General features: G+C 47.2%; 1 protein-coding gene across 4 annotated transcripts in view; it reads right to left on the bottom strand.

Annotated features, from left to right (window-relative positions):
• The window catches only part of PDE4C (phosphodiesterase 4C), a 574,417-nt gene that overhangs the window by 55,543 nt on the left and 495,445 nt on the right, over positions 1-23,429 (bottom strand). For all 4 annotated transcript variants that reach the window (XM_075352494.1, XM_075352496.1, XM_075352495.1 and 1 more), the window contains one exon: positions 1,654-1,818. In XM_075352494.1, the coding sequence (XP_075208609.1) occupies positions 1,654-1,818 (165 nt within the window). The remainder of the gene's footprint in view (positions 1-1,653; positions 1,819-23,429) is intronic.

Genomic DNA, 23,429 nt, shown 5'->3' on the forward strand with positions numbered 1-23,429 from the left:
GCGGGTTGGTTGCATGTATCTCTATGCAGCTCAGACGCTCCTGTATGCATAGTGTGCGGCCATGCCGGGTGATTCAATGAGACTCGCGCAAGTTACACGCGAGGCACTAGTAAGTGTGATTCTGGCCTAAAATATGGTACAGATTTCACATCCGCAGCAACAGTCCATGTATGGATTTTCTAGTAAAATATCATTCACAATGCTACTACTGTAATATGCAAGAGCTTGTGTGTGTGGTCAGAGAAGCTATGCTTTACAGTCTACGTTAATGGCATACATATCAAACACATGAAAGACCTCAGACCCTTAACCAATTTTCTCATTTTACTAAATGATAATTTTCTGTCACTGATCTATCCGATAGATTGTGCTTTATTATTAAAAGGAACTTGTAACCGGATTCATGCTGCCTAAACCACGGGCATGGGAATCAAAGCCTGAAAGTACAATTGCACCCAGGTATGGTTTACTCTGAAATGCTCCAGCGTTTCAGAGCATAAGAAAAACCTACTTTGGAGATGTGGTAGGGACCATAGTCGTGGTTGAGACTAGTCTGGCACTGCCCCTGACCGGCTTCTCCCTGCACTGCTCTAGTGTGTACATCAGGACAAACCTGTCATACAACTGCAGCAATGCGGGGAGAAACGGAACAACTATCATCTATCCCTATGGTCTCCCTCCAGATTGTCATACGTTTTCTCCAAAACGCTGGCGATATAGCCAGGACGTGCCACATCACACCACATGTGCTCCCTGGTGACTATGCATCTATGCCACAGCACCTAAGGGAAAGGGACAGTTGTAATCCGTATGTATTAATTTTATGAAAAAGGTTTTGGCACCCTGTATGGTTTGTACCTAGTAGCACCCCTTTTGGCAAGTATCACAGCTTGTAAATGCTTCTTGTTGCCAGCTAAGGCTATGTGCGCACATTGCGTAATTTCATGCGTTTACGCTGCGTATAGCACTGCAGCGTAAACGCATGCGTCCTGCGTCCCCTGCACAATCTATGAAGATTGTGCATAATCCATCCACATGTTCCTTTTAAAAGTTAAAACTTTTTATTTGAGATCTTAAAAGTGCTTTCTAAGTAGAAGCTATGCTTGTTAAAATAGTCCAATATATTCTAAATATATGAAAAATAACAGATAAATATCCCAAACTAAAACATGCAGCACAGATGTTCTACACTTTAAAAAAGCTTGTACTCTTGTACTTCACTACTGAGGCTAGAACCAAGCAATACCCTTAGGGTTTGTGCCCACGATCAGTGTTTTGGATGCAGCACATTTTTGCCTCGTCCAAAATGCTGTGTTGTATAGTAGAGAAACAGTGGATAGCATTTCTAGAAATTCCATGCCCAGTGTGCGTGTGTGGTCCGCAGCGAAAACTGACCTGCGGTGCGGTTTTCCCAGTCACAAGCAATTCTTTGCTGCAGATTAGCAAGCATGTCAATTCTCTGCAGGGAGAACACAAGAGAGAGACCACAATTGCCCAAACCCTGATCGTGGGTATGACCAGCTGTGTTGTCCTGCGAAGGAGAATTGTGGCCCCGCAGGTCATGACCCGCCACGTCCAGGAAGCAGCGGGTCCTGATCGTGGGCACATACCCCTATAGTGAGGACAGGCAAACACGCTGAAATAAGACATCACCTCTAGAGCAGGAGAGGATAGCAGTACATGGGTGGATTGTGCCACATCTGCAGCATGTATGTTGTTATGGTAGGCCACATCAGCGTGGTAATGATCCTCCAATGTCATCATATAGGTGATAAATGTGTCCACAGGAATTCGAAAAGTCTTTAACAAGTCCCTTTCCTGAAAAAAAAAAAAAATATACAAAAAAAATTAGTGCTTCCAGGTTCCATATGAACCTACAGTTGAAAGCATACGTTTACATACATCTAAAAAGACACACATGCATGTTTTCCTCACTATCTGACATGAAATCAGATAAAACCTTTCCCATTTTAGGTCAATTAGGATTACCAAATTATTGCTTCTGATAGGTTTATTGGCAACATCTGAGTTAATTAATTAGAGACACACCTGTTGATGTATTTTAATGCACACCTGAGACACTGCTTCTTTGTGTAGGATCATGGGAAAGGCAAAAGAAATCAGACAAGATCTCAGGAAGAGAATTGTGGACTTGCCGCGTTCATCTGTACAAACAATTATACGCCAGTGCAAACAAGTTGGGAATGTCCAGCCATCATACCGCTCAGGAAGGAGACAGGTTCTGTGTACCAGAAATGAATGTGCTTTGGTCAGACATGTGACTATCAACCCAAGAACAAAAGCAAAAGACCTTGTGAAGATGCTGGTGGAAGCTGGTTAGATTGTGTCATTATCCACAGTGAAAGGAGTACTGTATCAACATGGGCTGAAAAGCCACACTGCCAGGAAGAAGCAATTACTCCAAAAGAAACATTAAAAAAAAGACAGATTAAAGTTTGGAAATGCACACAGGAACAAAGACCTTAATTTTTGGAAACAAGTCCTGTTGTCTGATGAAACTAAAATTTAACTGTTTGGCCATAATGATCATTGTTACGTTTGGAGGAAAAAGGGAGAAGTTTTGAAGCCTAAGAAAATCATCCCATCTGTGAAACACGGGGTGGCAGTATTATCTTGTGGGGTTGTTTTGCTGCAGGAGGGACTGGTGCACTTCACAAAATAGATGGCATCATGAGGAAAGACGATTATGTGGCAACACTGAAGCAACATCTCAAGACATCAGCAAGGAACTTAAAGCTTTGGCGGAAATGGGTCTTCTAAATAGACAATGACCCGAAGCATACTGCTAAACTGGTTACAAAGTGGCTTAAGGATAAAGCCAAATGTACCAACTATTGTGAGAAGCTTGTGGAAGGATATCCAAAACATTTAACCCAAGTCATACAGTTTATGGGCAATGGTACCAAATACTAATAAAATGTCTGTAAAATTTTGACTTTGCAAAAAGTAATAAAAATGCCTTAAAACATTCTCTCTCTCATTATTTTGGCATTTGGGAAATAGGAACCAAAATTATTTCTAATTGACCTAAAAAGGGAAAGGTTTATTCTAATTTCATGTCAGATAGTGAGAAAAACATGCAGATGTGTCTTTTTAGATACAGTTGAAACCAGAAGTTGTATGTCCCCAAACTTCAGTAGATCATTCCAGTTGTAAAAGTGAGTGTCATCAGTATTAATCCCAGATACTGCAGAAATGAGGAGTTGGCGAATAGATTCCATTCCCTAATAGTAAAGGTCACCATAGTTAAACCTTCGCTTCTAAATTCACTGCACATGACTTTATCCAGACCCTTGCTTAGGCTACGTTCAGATAATCGTGTTTTCAGTCTGTGTGCACATGCACACCACAAGGACCGATGGGCGAGACTCTGCAGTGGAACTTAATGGGTGGGTAAAAACAAACAAGAAAATAAAACAGATTCCATACGGACAGTATCCGTATCATATTCGTTTTTAATGGATCCATTGGAAAATTCACATAGGAGAATAAATTAGAATGTAAAAAAAATGTCTTTAATACAGATGTAAGAAACTGACATATATCAATGACCATACAAACAAAAACCAGACAAACAGATGACATACAGACCTAAAAAAACCTCATGCGGATAACTACATACAAAAAAACCCACAAACAAATGGACATGCGGATGACATACAAACAAAAACAAGCTTAGAGATGACATATGGATTAAAAAAATAAAAGAAAATAAAAAAAAAAGCCCTTTACATATGCTTGACATACAGACATAAAGAAAGGGATGCACAAATGATATAGACTAAAATATAAATAATAATATACTGTAATAATAATAATAAATCTTTATTTCTATAGCGCCAACATATTCCGCAGCGCTTTACAATTCAGGAGGTTCATATACAAACAAATAACAGTAGTAGAAAATACAATAATTGGAGTATGGAAAGAAAAACCAATGAGATGGGGGGGGGGGCAAGGTAAAAGTGCTAATTTACAGTCCAGCCATCTCAAGGAAATGGGGGATAGATAATGGCTTCCTGGACCAGTTGGCCAGAACCCTGAGATGTATCTGGGTGCCATGGAGTTTGCCGTGGGGTTATATTCTGAGAAGACATGGAGGGACTATGTGAATTTAATTTGGCTAGGGAGTGTGATAGGCCACCCTAAAAGAAGGGAATTTTGTTACTTACCGTAAATTCCTTTTCTTCTAGCTCTTATTGGGAGACCCAGACGATTGATTACGATTGGGGTATAGCTACTGCCCTCCGGAGGCCACACAAAGCACTACACCAAAAGTGCAAGGCCCCTCCCCTTCTGGCTATACCCCCCCGTGGTATCACGGGTACTCCAGTTTTAGTGCCAAAGCAAGAAGGAGGAAGCCAACAACTGGTTTAAACAAATTAACTCCGATTAACATCGGAGAACTGAAAAACCGTTCAACATGAACAACATGTGTACCCGCAAACAGCAAAAACAATCCCGAAGGACAACAGGGCGGGTGCTGGGTCTCCCAATAAGAGCTAGAAGAAAAGGAATTTACGGTAAGTAACAAAATTCCCTTCTTCTTCAGCGCTCTATTGGGAGACCCAGACGATTGGGACGTCCAAAAGCTGTCCCTGGGTGGGTAACGAAATACCTCATGTTAGAGCTGCAAAACAGCCCTCCCCTACGGGGATGTCACTGCCGCCTGCAGGACTCTTCTACCTAAGCTGGCATCCGCCGAAGCATAGGTATGCACCTGATAATGCTTGGTGAAAGTGTGCAGACTCGACCAGGTAGCTGCCTGACACACCTGTTGAGCCGAAGCCTGGTGCCGTAATGCCCAGGACGCACCCACGGCTCTGGTTGAGTGGGCTCTTAGCCCTGAAGGAACCGGAAGCCCAGCAGAACGGTAGGCCTCTATAATTGGTTCTTTGATCCATCGAGCCAAGGTAGCTTTAGAAGCCTGCAACCCCTTGCGCGGACCAGCGACAAGGACAAAAAGTGCATCGGAACGGCGCATGGGCGCCGTGCGGGAAATGTAGATCCTGAGAGCTCTCACCAGATCTAGCAAACGCAAGTCCTTTTCATACCGGTGAACCGGATGAGGATAAAAGGAAGGCAAGGATATATCCTGATTAAGATGAAACGAGGATACGACCTTAGGGAGAAACTCCGGAATGGGGCGCAGCACTACTTTGTCCTGGTGGAACACCAAGAAGGGAGCCTTGGATGACAGAGCTGCCAGCTCAGACACTCGCCGAAGCGATGTGATCGCAACAAGAAACGCCACTTTCTGTGACAGGCGAGAAAAAGAAACTTCTTTGAGAGGCTCGAAAGGCGGCTTCTGGAGAGCAACTAGTACTCTGTTCAGATCCCATGGATCCAACGGCCGCTTGTACGGGGGCACAATATGACAGACCCCCTGCAGGAACGTGCGCACCTTAGGAAGACGTGCTAGACGTTTCTGAAAAAACACGGATAGTGCCGAGACTTGCCCTTTAAGGGAGCTGAGCGACAAGCCCTTTTCCAACCCTGATTGCAGGAAAGACAGAAAAGTGGGCAATGCAAATGGCCAGGGAGACACTCCCTGAGCAGAGCACCAGGTTAAGAAAATCTTCCACGTTCTGTGGTAGATCTTAGCAGAAGTTGACTTCCTAGCTTGTCTCATTGTGGCTACCACTCCCTGGGATAAGCCTGTTGACGATAGGATCCAGGACTCAATGGCCACACAGTCAGGTTCAGGGCCGCAGAATTCTGATGGAAAAACGGCCCTTGAGACAGCAGGTCTGGACGGTCTGGAAGTGACCACGGTCGGCCGACCGTGAGATGCCACAGATCCGGATACCACGATCTCCTCGGCCAGTCTGGGGCGACGAGTATGATGCGGCTGCAATCGGATCTGATCTTGCGTAATACTCTGGGCAAGAGTGCCAGAGGCGGGAATACATATGGGAGGCGGAACTGCGACCAATCTTGCACCAAGGCGTCTGCCGCCAGAGCTCTTTGATCGCGCGACCGCGCCATGAATGCCGGGACCTTGTTGTTGTGCCGAGACGCCATTAGGTCGACGTCCGGCACCCCCCAGCGGCGACAGATTTCTTGAAACACGTCCGGGTGAAGGGACCATTCCCCTGCGTCCATACCCTGGCGACTGAGGAAGTCTGCTTCCCAGTTTTCTACGCCTGGGATGTGAACCGCGGAGATGGTGGATGCTGTGTCCTCCACCCAATTCAGAATGCGCCGGACTTCCTGAAAGGCTTGCCGGCTGCGCGTCCCTCCTTGGTGGTTGATGTATGCCACCGCTGTGGAGTTGTCCGACTGGATTCGAATCTGCTTTCCTTTCAGCCACTGTTGAAAGGCTAGTAGGGCAAGATACACTGCCCTGATTTCCAGAACATTGATCTGAAGGGTGGACTCTTGCGGAGTCCACATCCCCTGAGCCCTGTGGTGTAGAAACACTGCTCCCCACCCCGACAGACTCGCATCTGTCGTGACCACTGCCCAGGATGGGGGCAGGAAGGATCTTCCCTGAGACAATGAGGTGGGAAGGAGCCACCATTGTAGAGAGTCCTTGGCCGTCTGGGAAAGAGAGACTTTCCTGTCTAGGGAAGTTGTCTTCCCGTCCCATTGGCGGAGAATGTCCCATTGAAGTGGACGCAGATGAAACTGCGCAAAGGGAACTGCTTCCATGGCTGCCACCATCTTCCCTAGGAAGTGCATGAGGCGCCGCAAGGGGTGCGACTGGCCCTGAAGGAGAGATTGCACCCCTGTCTGTAAGGACCGCTGCTTGTTTAGCGGAAGCTTCACTCTCGCTGCTCGAGTATGGAACTCCATGCCAAGATACGTTAGTGACTGTGTCGGTGACAGATTTGACTTTGGAAAGTTGATGATCCATCCAAAAGTCTGGAGAGTCTCCAGCGTAGCATGTAGACTGAGTTGGCATGCCTCTTGAGAGGGTGCCTTGACAAGTAGATCGTCTAGGTAAGGGATCACCGAGTGTCCCTGAGAGTGCAAGACTGCTACCACCGCCGCCATGACCTTGGTGAAGACCCGGGGGGCTGTCGCCAGACCGAATGGCAGAGCTACGAACTGAAGATGGTCGTCTCCTATCACAAAACGTAGAAAACGTTGATGTTCTGTAGCAATTGGCACGTGGAGATAAGCATCTTTGATGTCTATTGAGGCAAGGAAGTCTCCTTGAGACATTGAGGCAATGACAGAACGGAGGGTTTCCATCCGGAACCGTCTGGCGTGCACATGTTTGTTGAGCAGTTTTAGGTCCAGAACAGGACGGAACGAGCCGTCCTTTTTTGGCACCACAAAGAGATTGGAGTAAAACCCTCTCCCTTGTTCCTGAGACGGTACAGGAACCACTACTCCTTCCGCTCTTAGGGAGTCCACCGCCTGCCGCAGGACATCTACACGGTCTGGATGTGGGGAGGTTCTGAAGAACCGAGCTGGAGGACGAGAACTGAACTCGATTCTGTACCCGCGAGACAAAATGTCTGTCACCCACCGGTCTTTGACCTGTGACATCCAAGTGTCGTAAAAGCGGGAGAGCCTGCCCCCGACCGGAGATGCGGAGGGAGGGGACTGGAAGTCATGAGGTAGCCGCTTTGGAAGCGGTTCCTCCATTTGCTTTCTTGGGGCGTGAGTGAGCCCGCCAGGAATCTGAGTTTCTTTGCGTCCTCTGAGTCCCTTTGGACGAGGAGAATTGTGTTTTGCCCGAACCTCGAAAGGACTGAAACTTCTGCTGCCACTTTCTCTGCTGAGGTTTGCTTGATCTGGGCTGGGGTAAAGAGGAGTCTTTACCCTTGGACTGTTTAATGATGTCAGCCAATGGCTCGCCAAACAGTCTATCTCTAGATAAAGGCAAGCTGGTTAAACATTTTTTGGAACCAGCATCTGCTTTCCAGTCCTTTAACCACAATGCCCTGCGCAAAACTACCGAATTGGCAGACGCCATTGAGGTGCGGCTGGTAGATTCTAGGACCGCATTGATAGCGTAAGAGGCAAACGCAGACATCTGCGAGGTAAGGTGCGCCACTTGCGGCACCGCTGGATGTATGATAGCATCCACTTTTGCTAAACCAGCTGAAATAGCTTGGAGTGCCCATACGGCTGCGAATGCTGGAGCAAACGACGCGCCGATAGCTTCATAGACAGATTTTAACCAAAGGTCCATCTGTCTGTCATTGGCATCCTTAAGTGAAGCGCCATCCTCCACTGCAACTATGGATCTAGCTGCAAGCTTGGAAATCGGGGGGTCCACCTTTGGACACTGGGTCCAGCGCTTGACCACATCAGGTGGGAAAGGATAACGTGTATCCTTAGAACGTTTAGAGAAACGCTTTTCTGGATGAGCGTCGTGTTTCTGGATTGATTCTCTGAAGTCAGAGTGATCCAACAGAGCACTTAATTTACGCTTGGGATAGAGGAAACGAAACTTCTCCTGCTCTGCAGCTGCCTCTTCTGCTGAAGGGGCTGGGGGAGAAATATCTAACAGCCTATTGATGGCTGAGATAAGATCGTTTACCATGGCGTCCCCATCCGGGGTATCCAGATTGAGAGGGGTTCCAGGATTAGACTCCTGATCACTCTCTTCAGACACATCACATGGAGACTGATTGCGCTGAGACCCTGAGCAGTGTGATGACGTTGAGGGTCTTTCCCAGCGAGCCCGCTTGGGGTGGCTGGGGCAATCATCTGAGTCATTATACTCATCCTGAGAAGCCGGGGACCCCCTTGCAGTCTGGATTAAATCCAACTGCGGAGGATTAGAGGACATAGACCTCGCCGTGTCCATAGACTGAGCCCCAGGCATGGATTGCAAAGTTTCCAGGATTTTTGCCATAGCCACAGACATATTATCCGCAAAAACTGCAAAGTCTGTCCCTGACACCGGGGCAGGACTTACAAGCGTCTCAGCCTGGGTCACTACCTCTCCGGACTCCGGCTGGCGAAGCAGCACCGGATCTGAGCATTGCACACAATGGGGGTCATTGGAGCCTGCTGGTAGAGCAGCCCCACATGCAGCACACGCAGTGCACACAGCCCTAGCCTTGGCAGCCTTGCGTCTTGTGGATGACATGTTGCTGCCTCCTCAGAGCGATCTGGGGTATTCAGCCAGGAAGCGACCTCACAGTGCAAGAAATCAATAAATATCTATGTCCAGTGACACAGTACACTAATACACACTGAGGCACTAGAGGGGCCAGCTGAAATGCCGCTTACCGCCCGCTTAAGAGCGGGTGTGTGGTCTCCCAAAGCCCCTCAGTCTAGGTCTCCCAGAGCCTTGCGTCCTTCCTCCAGCCAGACATGCATGTAATGGCTGCCGGCGTCCTGAGAGAGGAAGGGGGGCGGGCCCTGGGCGTTCCTGACCAAGAGCGGGAAGCCTGCTTCCCTCTGTGCATAGTGAGAGGGCTGGAGCATGTAAATCAGGCTCCAGCCCTCGTCGCTGCCGTGAAACAGCGTCTCTCCCCTACCCTGATTGACAGGGTGGGGGCGGGAACGATCGGAGCTGCCGGCGTCCTAGGCCCAAAAGCCGGGGACTAGAGTTATAAACGCCCCCGCCGTAAAAGCGCGGTCGGCGTATCCCCGGCGCACCACAAGTCACAGCAGCGCCGCCGGTCCAGTGAGGGTCGGCGCTGCGTTCCCAGAACACAAAGTCCCCCAGATAACTGTAGGAACACCAGCTCAGTGTACGGTCCCCGGCGCACTACAACGCCCAGCCAGCCCGGAGTGCGTCTGTGCCTGCCGGGGACACAGAGTACCTGTATGATGCAGGGCCCGGTCCCTGATGGTACTCCTGCTCGGCATCCACCAGGTGCTATGGGTCTGTGGATGGAGCCCGGCGTCAGAGCTTTGAGGCCGGCAGGATCCCACTTCCACAGAGCCCCCAAGGGGATGTGGAAGGAAAACAGCATGTGAGGCTCCAGCCCTGTACCAGCAATAGGTACCTCAACCTTACAACACCATCCAGGGGTGAGAAGGGAGCATGCTGGGGGCCCTATATGGGCCCTCTTTTCTTCCATCCGAAATAGTCAGCAGCTACTGCTGACTAAAATCTGTGGAGCTATGCATGGAATGTCTGACCTCCTTCGCACACAAAGCTAAAACTGGAGTACCCGTGATACCACGGCGGGGTATAGCCAGAAGGGGAGGGGCCTTGCACTTTTGGTGTAGTGCTTTGTGTGGCCTCCGGAGGGCAGTAGCTATACCCCAATCGTAATCAATCGTCTGGGTCTCCCAATAGAGCGCTGAAGAAATATGCGTTTTTAGGGAGTGTCTTAAGCTGAGTAAGTTGTGATTCGTCCTAGCTTCTTGGGGTAGAGCGTTCCAGAAGATTGGGAGAAGTCTTGGATCCGGGAGTGGGAGGTTCGGATTAGTGAGGATGTTAGTCAAAAGTCATTTGCAAAGCATAGAGAACGAGTGGGGTGATAGACAGAGAGGAGGGTGGAGATGTAGGGGGGGTGCCGCACTGTGGAGAGCTTTGTGGGTGAGAACAAGCAATTTGAATTGGATCCTGTGATATATGGGCAGCCAGTGCAATGACTGGCAAAGAACGGAAGCATCTGAGTAGCCAGGTAAGCCAGGTAGGTGACCGTGGCTGCTGCATTAAGGATGGACTATAGAGGAGAGAGTCTAGTTAGGGGGGAGACCAATTAATAGAGAGTTACAGTAGTCGAGGCGGGAGTGGATCAGGGCCACGATGAGGGTTTTTGTCGTTTCCATTGTGAGAAAGGGGCGGATTCTAGAGATGTTCTTGAGGTGCAAGCAGCAGGAGCGGGCAAGAGATTGTAGGTGGGAGGTGAAGGAGAGATCAGTGTCAAGTATAACACCCAGACAGCGAGCCTGCTGCCTAGGAGTTATCATGGTGCCACACACAGAGAGGGAGATGTTGGGTTAGAAGATGGAGGGAATAGAAGTAGTTCCGTTTTGGAAAGGTTAAGTTTCAGATAGAGAGCAGACATGACATTGCAAACTGCAGTCAGGCAGTCACTGGTGTTCTGTAGTACAGCGGGGGTGAGCTCAGGGGATGAGGTGTATAGCTGTGTGTCATCAGCATAAAGATGGTACTGGAAGCCAAATCTGCTGATGTCTGTCCAATTGGGGCAGTGTAGAGGGAGAAAAGAAGAGGGCCGAGGACTGAACCTTGAGGGACCCCAACTGTGAGAGGAAGAGGAGAAGATGTGGAGCCAGCAAATGATACTCTGAATGAGCGGCCACAAAGATATGAAGAAAGCCAGGAAAGCACAGTGTCCTTTAGGCCGATAAAATGGAGCATAGAGAGAAGGAGATGGTGGTTAACAGTGTCGAAGGCTGCAGAGAGGTCAAGAAGAATAAGCAGAGAGTGGTCACAGTTACGTTTTGCTGTCAAGAGGTCATTGGTCACTTTGATGAGGGCAGAAGTCAGACTGTAAAGGATCTAGAAGAGAGTGAGAGGAGAGGTAACGGGTGAGGCGGGAATAGACCAGGCGCTCCAAGAGTTTGGAGATGAAGGGGAGATTGGAGACTGGTCTGTAGTTGCTTGTGCAGGACAGATCAAGAGAGGGTTTTTTTAATAATGGAGTAATGATAGAGTGTTTGAGGGAGCAGGGGAAGATACCAGAAGAGAGAGAGATTGAATATAACTGTAATGTGTGGATGATATTTTACCATTAGAAACACACATGACATGAAATGACATACAAGCATAAAAAGGCACACAAGAATATAAAAAAAATGCACCTGATGTTACAAAATTGTCTTTTTTTTCTGGATGAAATGCTGACGATCTTTATACACATGTCTGATCTCAGCTTTAGTACAGAAAAGGAAAGCTGAACACCATGTGACATTTTTATTATCAAACGTAAGCTGTCTTTTATAAAGAGCTGTAGGCAATAAATTAGACAGCAAGAAAGTCTAGAAAAATGATCTAAGATAGAAAGGGCCAGGTGCACAAGCGTTTTTTTACATTAAACCCTTGGACGTAATAGTTAGTGACGGCCGTGCGTGCTTGGGACTCAGTACTTGATCAAGGATGCTCGGCCGAGTTTCGTGAGTACTTAAAGGTGTCCTGTGTGAAACATCAAACACAATGCACAGGCCTGATTCAGTGAATGATGTGAGCCGGAACCCAGTGAAAGCCACTTTTGTCTCCAAGTGGCTCTCACTGGCGGGTAAAACAACGTTTTCCAATGTAGGGTGTCCAAAAAAACCCACAAAACCCTGCCCTGGAAATGGTCTCTTTCTGGATACCTGTATGTGGCAGACCTGCCCAATCATTTACTTTCATTATACTCGACTCGTTACTCAAGTTGAGCCAATCCGAGTGTCTGATCTACTCAACTCAAGTAAAAAGAGCACTCGAGCATTGTAGTGTCAACTCATCATTGAGAGTACCAAGCCCATCACTAGTAATGGTACACCCTACACTGGGTGGGGGGGGGTTAGGTGGAGCAGATTCAGAAACTGGTGATAGACAGAGGCATTTAAGGGTATGCGTACACCAGGAGCGTACATAAAAATCATGGGGCCCCATAGCAAAAGTTCTAACTGCCGACCCCCCCTACCCCCAAATAAGATTTCGGCTGGGTCACATAACATATCCCACAACTCTGCAGCCCTTATAACGGAATTTTCCTTTTATTGAAGCCCCCATATTCCCCTCTCATTGCACCCATGAAGTATGATGCCAACAAAAGTGCCCCACAAATACTGTATGATACCCCCATAGCGAATTCCTGCATAGTACTCTCCACACTCAGAGTATAACCCTACTGTACCCACCCTCCCTCAACTACCCTGGCCAAGTATGGTGACCCCCAACATAGCATGATTCCCATATGTGACCCCACACAGCCCCCTATGCAGTATAATGGTTCCCACACTTCTTTACACTGTATAATGGTGCTCAAAACAGCCCTCAAATAGCCCTACATAAACGTATAAAGGTTCCCTCATAGCCCTCCAAATATTATAATGGTACGTACATAGCCCTACAAATAGTATAATGGCCTCCATGTAGCCTTCCAAATATTATAATGGCACTGTATTTTTAATCATTGCTTTTAACTGTATTGGCATCAGTGATAAGGAGACCACTGCAAAGTTCTCAGTTTTTCTGAATTTTCTCTATATAGGTATAAATTTGACTAAAATGTAAATTGTTCTTTTATTTTCTAAACTACTGACAACATGTCTTCGAATTTCCAAGCAATAAATTAAATGGTCAAAATAGCAAAAAATGCATTGCTTTCAGACCTCGAATAATGCAAAGAAAACAAGTTCATAATAATTTAGAAACAACAATACTAATGTTTTAACTCAGGAAGAGTTCAGAAATCAATATTTTGTGGAATAACCATGATTTTTATTCACAGCTTTCATGCATCTTGGCATGCTTTCCACCAGTCTTTCACACTGCTTTTGGGTGACCTTATGCCACTACTGATGCAAAATGTAAGCAGTACTTCTTTGTTTGATGGCTTGTGACTATCCATCTTCCTCTTCATAACATTCCAGAGGTTTTCAATGGGGTTCAGATCTTGAGATTGGGCTGGCCATGACAAGGTTTTGATGAGGTGGTCCTTCATCCACACATTGATTGACCTAGCTGTGTGGCATAGTGCATTGTCCTTTTCAGCTTTGCCCAACACCTGGTCATATATTGTTTAGACGGAGACCTGGAGAGGCGTACAAGCCACAGTGTCTTACACCCACTGTGAAATTTAATAGAAGATCAGTGATAACCTGGGGATGCTTCAGCAAGGCAGGAATTGGGCAGATTAAACTTTGTGAAGGACGTATGAATCAAGCAGCATACAAGGTTAACCTAGAAAAACAGTTGCTTCCTTCCGCTCAGTCAATGTTCCCCAACTTTGAGGACTGTTTTTTCCAGCAGGACAATGTGCCATGCCACACAGCTAGGTCAATCAATATGTGGATGAAGGATCACCACATCAAAATCCTGTCATGGCCAGCCCAATCTCCAGACCTGAACCCCATTAAAAACTTCTGGAATGTAATCAAGAAAAAGATAAATAGTCACTAGCCATCAAACAAATAAGATCTGCTTACATTTTTATACCAGGAGTGGCATAAGGTCACCCAAAAGCAGTGTGAAAGACTGGTGGAAAGCATGCCAAGAGGCATGAAAGCTGTGATTAAAAATCATGGTTATTCCACAAAATATTGATTTCTGAACTCTTCCTGAGGTAAAACATTATTAGTATTGCTGTTTCTAAATGATTATGAACTTGTTTTCTTTGCATTATTTGAGGTCTGAAAGCAATGCATTTTTTAGTTATTTTGACCATTTCTCACTTTTAGAAAATAAAGACAAAATTTATTGCTTGGAAATTCGGAGACATGTTGTCAGTAGTTTATAGAATAACAGAACAATTTATATTTTACTCAAAAATATACCTATAATGAGAAAAATCTGAAAAACTGAAAATTTGGAAGTGGTCTCTTTAATTTTTACCAGAGCTGTATATATTTTGTATCTTACATGGATTAATCATATAGCATCAGATTATTACGATCTGATGGCATTTGTTAAATTGCAACATATTTGTTATTGTATAATGGAATAACTTCTGCGGTTGACAATGCAGAATAAAGAATTGTGTTTTTTAGTGAAAAATCGGAAATTTTTTTATTTCCTTGGGTGAACAAAGCAAAAAAAGGACTAAAAAGTGAATAAAAAAATAAATAAAAACAAATGGAAAAAATATATATATATATATATATATATATATATATATATATATATATATATATATATATATATATAGTGGTCATGACACACTGTTATGGGGCGAGGACCTACTGCTGACACTGTATGGGGTAATTAAAAAAAAACAAAAAAACAAACAAACAAAAAAAAACAAAACAAAAAAAACGGTGTGCGGTTCCAATTTTGATAACCAGCCAAGATAAAGTCTCACACCTGGGGGCTGGTATTTGCAGGCTGGGGAGACTCCCGTTATTGGGAGCCCCCTAAGCCTAAAAATATCAGCCAGCAACCGCCCAGAATTGCCGCATCTATTAGATGCGACAGTCCTGGGACTTTTCCCAGCTCACCCCGATTGCCCTGATGCGGTGGCAAATCGGGGTAATAAGGAGTTAATGGCAGCAGCCCATAGCTGCCACTAAGTCCTAGCTTAGTGATGGCAGGCGTCTATGAGAAACCCCCTCATCACTAAACTGTAGTGAAAGTAAATAAACACAAACACATAAAAATCCTTTATTTGAAATAAAAGACAAAAAAAACCCTCTTTCACCACTTTACTAACCCCATAAACACCCAAGTCCGATGTAATCCACACGACGCCCCACGACGCTTCCAGCTCTGCTACATCTGACACTCACAGAGAGCAGCCATAGAACACGACCGCTCTCTGTGAGGGTCAGGCCGCAAGCAAAGTGAGCCGCCGGGATCAGCAATGACTCCAGCTGTCACCGCACATCACCTGACAGAAGTCACCGCGGATCTCGCAGTCACTTCAGCCGTGGCCCGATTTGCAGTAACAGGTGGAGGACTCCTGCTGTATACTCACCTTTCCTCACTACACGCAGCATCGCTCATCTTCCTGTCTGTGCCAGTAGTAGCGCCGGGGACCTGTGTGGAGCCGTGTGTACAGTGATCACGTCATCGCTGTACTCACCGCTCTCTACACAGATCAGTGAGCCGGCAGACAGGAGGACACTGCGATGCTGCAGGGAACAGTGACCAGTGAGTATACCGTACTTATTCACTGCCCCCCGCGCTGATGATGATGCACGGGGGGCAGTGAATATAGCCGCAAATGATCACTATAGGCCAGTGATGGCAAACCTATGGCACGCGTGCCAAACTGGGCACGCAGAGCCTTTTCTGTCGGCACGCGCGCTGTCGCCACATTCAGCCACTTTGAACTGCCAGTGTGATCGCGCCGGCAGTTCAAAGTTGTGTTGGAGCAGAGGAGACATTTCTCCTCCCTCTGACACGCCTCCTCTCCTAGGCCGCAGGCCTGTTGCCTAGGAGATGGACGAGCATCAGAAAGCGGCGCCAGCGTCTTGTGGACGCGCGGGAACTGACTGAGGACCCAGCGGCACGCAGTGGTGGAGCGGGTGCTGGAAGGTGAGTTTTATTCAGTTTTTTTTTTGTTAAACTGTGTGCGGCTGTGCCAAGGTGTGGGGAAACAGTGCCAGCACGGGGCAAACCTGGAGAGCACGGAGCAAACTTGGAGAGCACGGGGCAAACCTGGAGAGCACGGGGCAAACCTGGAGAGCACGGGGCAAACCTGGAGAGCACGGGGCAAACCTGGAGAGCACGGGGCAAACCTGGAGAGCACGGGGCAAACCTGGAGAGCACGGGGCAAACCTGGAGAGCACGGGGCAAACCTGGAGAGCACGGGGCAAACCTGGAGAGCACGGGGCAAACCTGGAGAGCACGGGGCAAACCTGGAGAGCACGGGGAAAACCTGGAGAGCACGGGGAAAACCTGGAGAGCACGGGGAAAACCTGGAGAGCACGGGGAAAACATGGCTGCAAGGATGGGGAAAACATGGCTGCAAGGATGGGGGAAACATGCAAGGATTGGGGAAGCATGCAAGGATGGAGAGAAACATGGCTGCAAGGATGTGGGGAAACATGCTAGGATGGGGTACATTTAGCAGGAAGAGGAACATGCCAGGAAGGGGTACATTTACCAGGATGGGGGGATACATTTACCAGGATGGGGGGAAACATGAAAAGGATGGCGGGGAAACATGCCAGGATGGGATACATTTACAATGATGGGCTACATTTACCAGAATGGAGAACATTTACCAGGAATGGGGTACATGCCGGTATGGAGGAACATTTACCAGGATGGGGAATATGCCGGGATGGGGTACATTTACCAGGATGGGGCCATGATGGGGACAAATATACCAGAATGTAGGAAATACAGTCATATGAAAAAGTTTGGGCACCCCTATTAATGTTAACCTTTTTTCTTTATAACAATTTGGGTTATTGCAACAGCTATTTCAGTTTCATATATCTAATAACTGATGGACTGAGTAATATTTCTGGATTGAAATGAGGTTTATTGTACTAACAGAAAATGTGCAATCCGCATTTAAACAAAATTTGACCGGTGCAAAAGTATGGGCACCCTTATCAATTTCTTGATTTGACACTCCTAACTACTTTTTACTGACTTACTAAAGCACTAAATTGGTTTTGTAACCTCATTGAGCTTTGAACTTCATAGGCAGGTGTATCCAATCATGAGAAAAGGTATTTAAGGTGGCCACTTGCAAGTTGTTCTCCTATTTGAATCCCCTATGAAGAGTGGAATCATGGGCTCCTCAAAAAAACTCTCAAATGATCTGAAAACAAAGATTATTCAACATAGTTGTTCAGGGGAAGGATACAAAAAGTTGTGTCAGAGATTTAAACTGTCAGTTTCCACTGTGAGGAACATAGTAAGGAAATGGAAGAACACAAGTACAGTTCTTGTTAAGCCCAGAAGTGGCAGGCCAAGAAAAATATCAGAAAGGCAGAGAAGAAGAATGGTGAGAACAGTCAAGGACAATCCACAGACCACCTCCAAAGACCTGCAGCTTCATCTTGCTGCAGATGGTGTCAATGTGCATCGGTCAACAATACAGCGCACGTTGGACAAAGAGAAGCTGTATGGGAGAGTGATGCGAAAGAAGCCATTTCTGCAAGCACGCCACAAACAGAGTCGCCTGAGGTATGCAAAAGCACATTTGGACAAGCCAGTTACATTTCGGAAGAAGGTCCTGTGGACTGATGAAACAAAGATTGAGTTGTTTGGTCATACAAAAAGGCGTTATGCATTGAGGCAAAAAAACACGGCATTCCAAGAAAAGCACTTGCTACCCACAGTAAAATTTGGTGGAGGTTCCATCATGTTTTGGGGCTGTGTGGCCAATGCCGGCACTGGGAATCTTGTTAAAATTGAGGGTCGCATGGATTCAACTCAGTATCAGCAGATTCTTGACAATAATGTGCAAGAATCAGTGACGAAGTAGAAGTTACGCAGAGGATGGATATTTCAGCAAGACAATGATCCAAAGCACCGCTCCAAATCTACTCAGCCATTCATGCAGAGGAACAATTACAATGTTCCGGAATGGCCATCCCAGTCCCCAGACCTGAATATCATTGAAAATCTGTGGGATGATTTGAAGCGTTCTGTCCATGCTCAGCGACCATCAAACTCAACTGAAGTGGAATTGTTTTGTAAACAGGAATGGTCAAATATACCTTCATCCAGAATCCAGGAACTCATTAAAAGCTACAGGAAGCGACTAGAGGCTGTTACTTTTGCAAAAGGAGGATCTACAAAATATTAATGTCACTTTTATGTTCAGGTGCCCATACTTTTGCACCGGTCAAATTTTGTTTAAATGCGGATTGCACATTTTGCAATGTGGATGGGGGACATGTTTATCAAAAAGTGGCCCAGGAAAGGGGACATAACTACACACTGAAAAAGGAGGGTAGCAACTCGTACGTCTTTATGAGTTTTCAGGATATTCAGACTTTGAAATGTAGATGTGGATTACAGGGTGAAATCTGATTGCATTCCATGCTAAACTCTGTCTAATATGCTGCAATTTTTTCCATAAAGATCAATCCAACTGCTGTGTCTGGAAAGGGCAGTGGCTCAGCTTCAATATGTGGTAAGCATGCATGAGCGTGATGCCCCCTGCTGGAGAGAAGAGAAGACGGCAAAGGTAAGATTACAATCAATTATTTACATAATAGGATTGGTTGGCACTTCGGAAAAAAAAATGGGTTTAGGGCTACAGTTTGGGCACTCGGCCTGTGAAAGATTCGCCATGACTGCTCTAGGCTGTAGTTGCTTGGTGTGATCACATGGGCCAGCTTTTTAGTATGCACGCATCCCCCGATGGGCGTGCATATGAAATGACCGGGCCCACGTGGTCAGGGTAGCGCTGCTACAGCCTGCTTCTGCCTCTGATGACCCGCTCCACCACCATCCGCCTTCACCCTCTCCACCGCACCGCAGCCATTGGACTATAAAAAGAACCCACTTTCCCCAAAAATTTTGGGGAAAAAAAAGTGCGTCTTATAGTCCGAAAAATACGGTATGGATATAATTTTATATTATATATAAAATTTTAATTACTCCCTTTCCCAAATTAAAAATAAATAAGTCACATAAAAAGAAATTAAAAAAGAATTGCTGGTTGGCATCACTGCATACGTAAATATATGATCCATCATATTAGAATATTAATACAAAATTAATTTAAAACACCTAAGTTGTCAACTTTCAGTATCTCGCATTATCAAAATATGTTAAAAGCAATCAAAACTGTATGCGGAATCCAAAATTGTACCAATAAAAACTACTCCTTACCAAGCAAAAGTTTGCTCAGGTAAGTGGAAAAGTAAAAATTCTGTCTGAAAATGGAAACAATTCCCCCCCCCACCCCACCACCATTTTACTGCACTTTGTATTTTTTTGCCCCCATTTTTCAATATATTTTATGGCAAAATGAATTGTACTTTACAAAACTATAAGGCTGCTTTCACACTACGTTTTTTTGCTGTAAAAGCGGATCCTGTTTTTACAAAGAAAAACGCATGCAAACTGTGTAAAAATGCATGTGTTATTTTACAGGATCCTGTCACTTGAAGTTTATGGGCGGGCATTGAAGTCAAGTGATCGGGAGTGAGGGGAACTGAACGTGACAGACTGGGAGCCGGCATCTGACAGCAACATCGGGTAACTTGCTTGGATACCCGATATTTACCTTGGTTACGAGCATCTGCAGCTGCTAGGAGCCAGGCTCCCTGCACACGTAACCAAGGTAAACATCGGGTATCCAAGCAAGTTACCCGATGTTTACCTTGGTTACGAGCCTCTGCAGCTCTCAGGCGGGGGAGAGAGAGAGAGGGGAAGGAGGGGGAGAGAGGGAGGTGGAGAGAGGGAGGTGGAGAGAGAGACTGATCACACCAGGGTGGTTTCTGGGCATGTTCAGTAGAGCAAGCAGGATCCTGTTTATCAGCATGCCAGCGTTCACATACGTTTGCGTGCAGTATAGTCAGGATCCAGCAATTTGCAGTATTTGGACGCAGCTCAAAAACGCTACAAGTAGCGTTTTTGAAAAAAGTTAAAAAAACTGGATCCTCACTATAACGCACGGAAACGCATGTGAACGCATGTTGACACGAGTCCATTGCAAATGCATTGAAATGAAAACGTATTTGCACTGGATTCGTTTTTGCGTTAATAAAAGTTCAGGACGCATGTTAAAAAAACGTAGTGTGAAAGCAGCCTAACTCATTTGACACAAAGCAAACAAAAAAAAATAAAGGAAAATCTGGTATGGTTATGTGGGCAGAGAAAAAGAAAACGGTATTATTCATAGAAGAAAGAAGGGAATTTTGTTTACTTACCGTAAATTCCTTTTCTTCTAGCGCCTATTGGGAGACCCAGACAATTGGGTGTATAGCTTCTGCCTCCGGAGGCCACACAAAGTATTACACTTTAAAAAGTGTAACCCCTCCCCTCTGCCTATACACCCTCCCGTGCATCACGGGCCCATCAGTTTTGGTGCCAAAGCAGGAAGGAGGAAACTTATAAATTGGTCTAAGGTAAATTCAATCCGAAGGATGTTCGGAGAACTGAAACCATGAACCAAAAGAACAATTCAACATGAACAACATGTGTACACAAAAGAACAACAGCCCGAAGGGAACAGGGGCGGGTGCTTGGTCTCCCAATAGGAGCTAGAAGAAAAGGAATTTACGGTAAGTAAACAAAATTTCCTTCTTCTTTGTCGCTCCATTGGGAGACCCAGACAATTGGGACGTCCAAAAGCAGTCCCTGGGTGGGTAAAAGAATACCTCGATAAAAAGAGCCGTAAAACGGCCCCCTCTTACAGGTGGGCAACCGCCGCCTGAAGGACTCACCTACCTAGGCTGGCATCTGCCGAAGCATAGGCATGCACCTGATAGTGTTTCGTGAAAGTGTGCAGACTCGACCAGGTAGCCGCCTGACACACCTGCTGAGCCGTAGCCTGGTGCCGCAATGCCCAGGACGCACCTACGGCTCTGGTAGAATGGGCTTTCAGCCCTGAAGGAATCGGGAGCCCAGACGAACGGTAGGCTTCAAGAATCGGTTCCTTGATCCACCGAGCCAAGGTTGACTTGGAAGCCTGCGACCCCTTACGCTGGCCAGCGACAAGGACAAAGAGCGCATCAGAACGGCGCAGGGGCGCCGTGCGAGAAATGTAGAGCCTGAGTGCTCTCACGAGATCTAACAAGTGCAAATCCTTTTCACATTGGTGAACTGGATGAGGGCAAAAAGAAGGTAAGGAGATATCCTGATTGAGATGAAAAGGGGATACCACCTTAGGGAGAAATTCCGGGACCGGACGCAGAACCACCTTATCCTGGTGAAACACCAGGAAGGGGGCTTTGCATGACAGCGCTGCTAGCTTAGACACTCTCCGAAGTGATGTGACTGCCACTAGGAAGACCACCTTCTGAGAAAGGCGTGATAGAGAGACATCCCGCATCGGCTCGAAAGGTGGTTTCTGAAGAGCCGTTAGCACCCTGTTAAGATCCCAGGGTTCTAGCGGACGCTTGTAAGGTGGGACTATGTGGCAAACCCCCTGCAGGAACGTGCGGACCTGTGGAAGCCTGGCTAGACGCTTTTGAAAAAACACGGAAAGCGCCGATACTTGTCCCTTGAGAGAGCCGAGAGACAAACCCTTGTCCATTCCGGATTGAAGGAAAGAAAGAAAAGTGGGCAAGGCAAACGGCCAGGGAGTAAAACCCTGATCAGAGCACCAGGATAAGAAGATCCTCCACGTCCTGTGGTAGATCTTGGCTGACGTTGGTTTCCTGGCCTGTCTCATAGTGGCAATGACCTCTTGAGATAACCCTGAGGACGCTAGGATCCAGGACTCAATGGCCACACAGTCAGGTTGAGGGCCGCAGAATTCAGATGGAAAAATGGCCCTTGAGACAGCAAGTCTGGTCGGTCTGGTAGTGCCCACGGTTGACCCACCGTGAGATGCCACAGATCCGGGTACCACGACCTCCTCGGCCAGTCTGGGGCGATGAGGATGGCGCGGCGGCAGTCGGACCTGATCTTGCGTAACACTCTGGGCAGCAGTGCCAGAGGAGGAAATACATAAGGCAGTCGAAACTGCGACCAATCCTGAACTAAGGCGTCTGCCGCCAGAGCTCTGTGATCTTGAGACCGTGCCATGAATGCCGGGACCTTGTTGTTGTGCCGGGACGCCATTAGGTCGACGTCCGGCGTTCCCCAGCGGCAACAGATCTCTTGAAACACGTCCGGGTGAAGAGACCATTCCCCTGCGTCCATGCCCTGGCGACTGAGAAAGTCTGCTTCCCAGTTTTCTACGCCCGGGATGTGAACTGCGGATATGGTGGAGGCTGTGGCTTCCACCCACAGCAGAATCCGCCGAACTTCTTGGAAGGCTTGACGACTGCGTGTGCCGCCTTGGTGGTTGATGTACGCCACCGCCGTGGCGTTGTCCGACTGTATGCGGATCTGCCTGCCCTCCAGCCACGGCTGGAACGCCTTTAGGGCTAGATACACTGCCCTTATCTCCAGAACATTGATCTGAAGGGATGACTCTGTCGGAGTCCAGGTTCCCTGAGCCCTGTGGTGGAGGAAGACCGCTCCCCACCCTGACAGACTCGTGTCCGTCGTGACCACAGCCCAGGATGGGGGCAGGAAGGATTTTCCCTTCGACAAAGAAGTGGGAAGAAGCCACCACTGAAGGGAGGCCTTGGTTGCCCGAGAAAGGGAGACGTTCCTGTCGAGGGACGCCGACCTCCTGTCCCATTTGCGGAGAATGTCCCATTGGAGTGGACGCAGATGAAACTGCGCAAATGGAACTGCCTCCATTGCTGCCACCATCTTCCCTAGGAAGTGCATGAGGCGCCTCAAGGGGTGTGACTGGGCTCGAAGGAGAGATTGCACCCCTGTCTGTAGTGAACGCTGTTTGTCCAGCGGAAGCTTCACTATCGCTGAGAGAGTATGAAATTCCATCCCGAGATAAGTTAGCGATTGTGTCGGTGTCAATTTTGACTTTGGGAAATTGATGATCCACCCGAACCTCTGGAGAGTCTCCAGAGCAGTGTTCAGGCTGTGTTGGCATGCCACCCGGGAGGGTGCCTTGACTAGGAGATCGTCTAAGTAAGGGATCACCGAGTGTCCCTGAGAGTGTAGGACTGCCACCACTGTTGCCATGACCTTGGTGAAGACCCGTGGGGCTGTCGCCAGGCCGAAAGGCAGTGCCACGAACTGAAGGTGTTCGTCTCCGATGGCGAAACGCAGGAAGCGCTGATGCTCTGGTGCAATCGGCACGTGGAGATAAGCATCCCTGATGTCGATTGAGGCTAGGAGGTCTCCTTGGGACATCGAGGCGATGACGGAGCGG

This window comes from Anomaloglossus baeobatrachus, chromosome 1 (assembly GCF_048569485.1).
Source record: "Anomaloglossus baeobatrachus isolate aAnoBae1 chromosome 1, aAnoBae1.hap1, whole genome shotgun sequence".
Classification (NCBI taxonomy): domain Eukaryota; kingdom Metazoa; phylum Chordata; class Amphibia; order Anura; family Aromobatidae; genus Anomaloglossus; species Anomaloglossus baeobatrachus.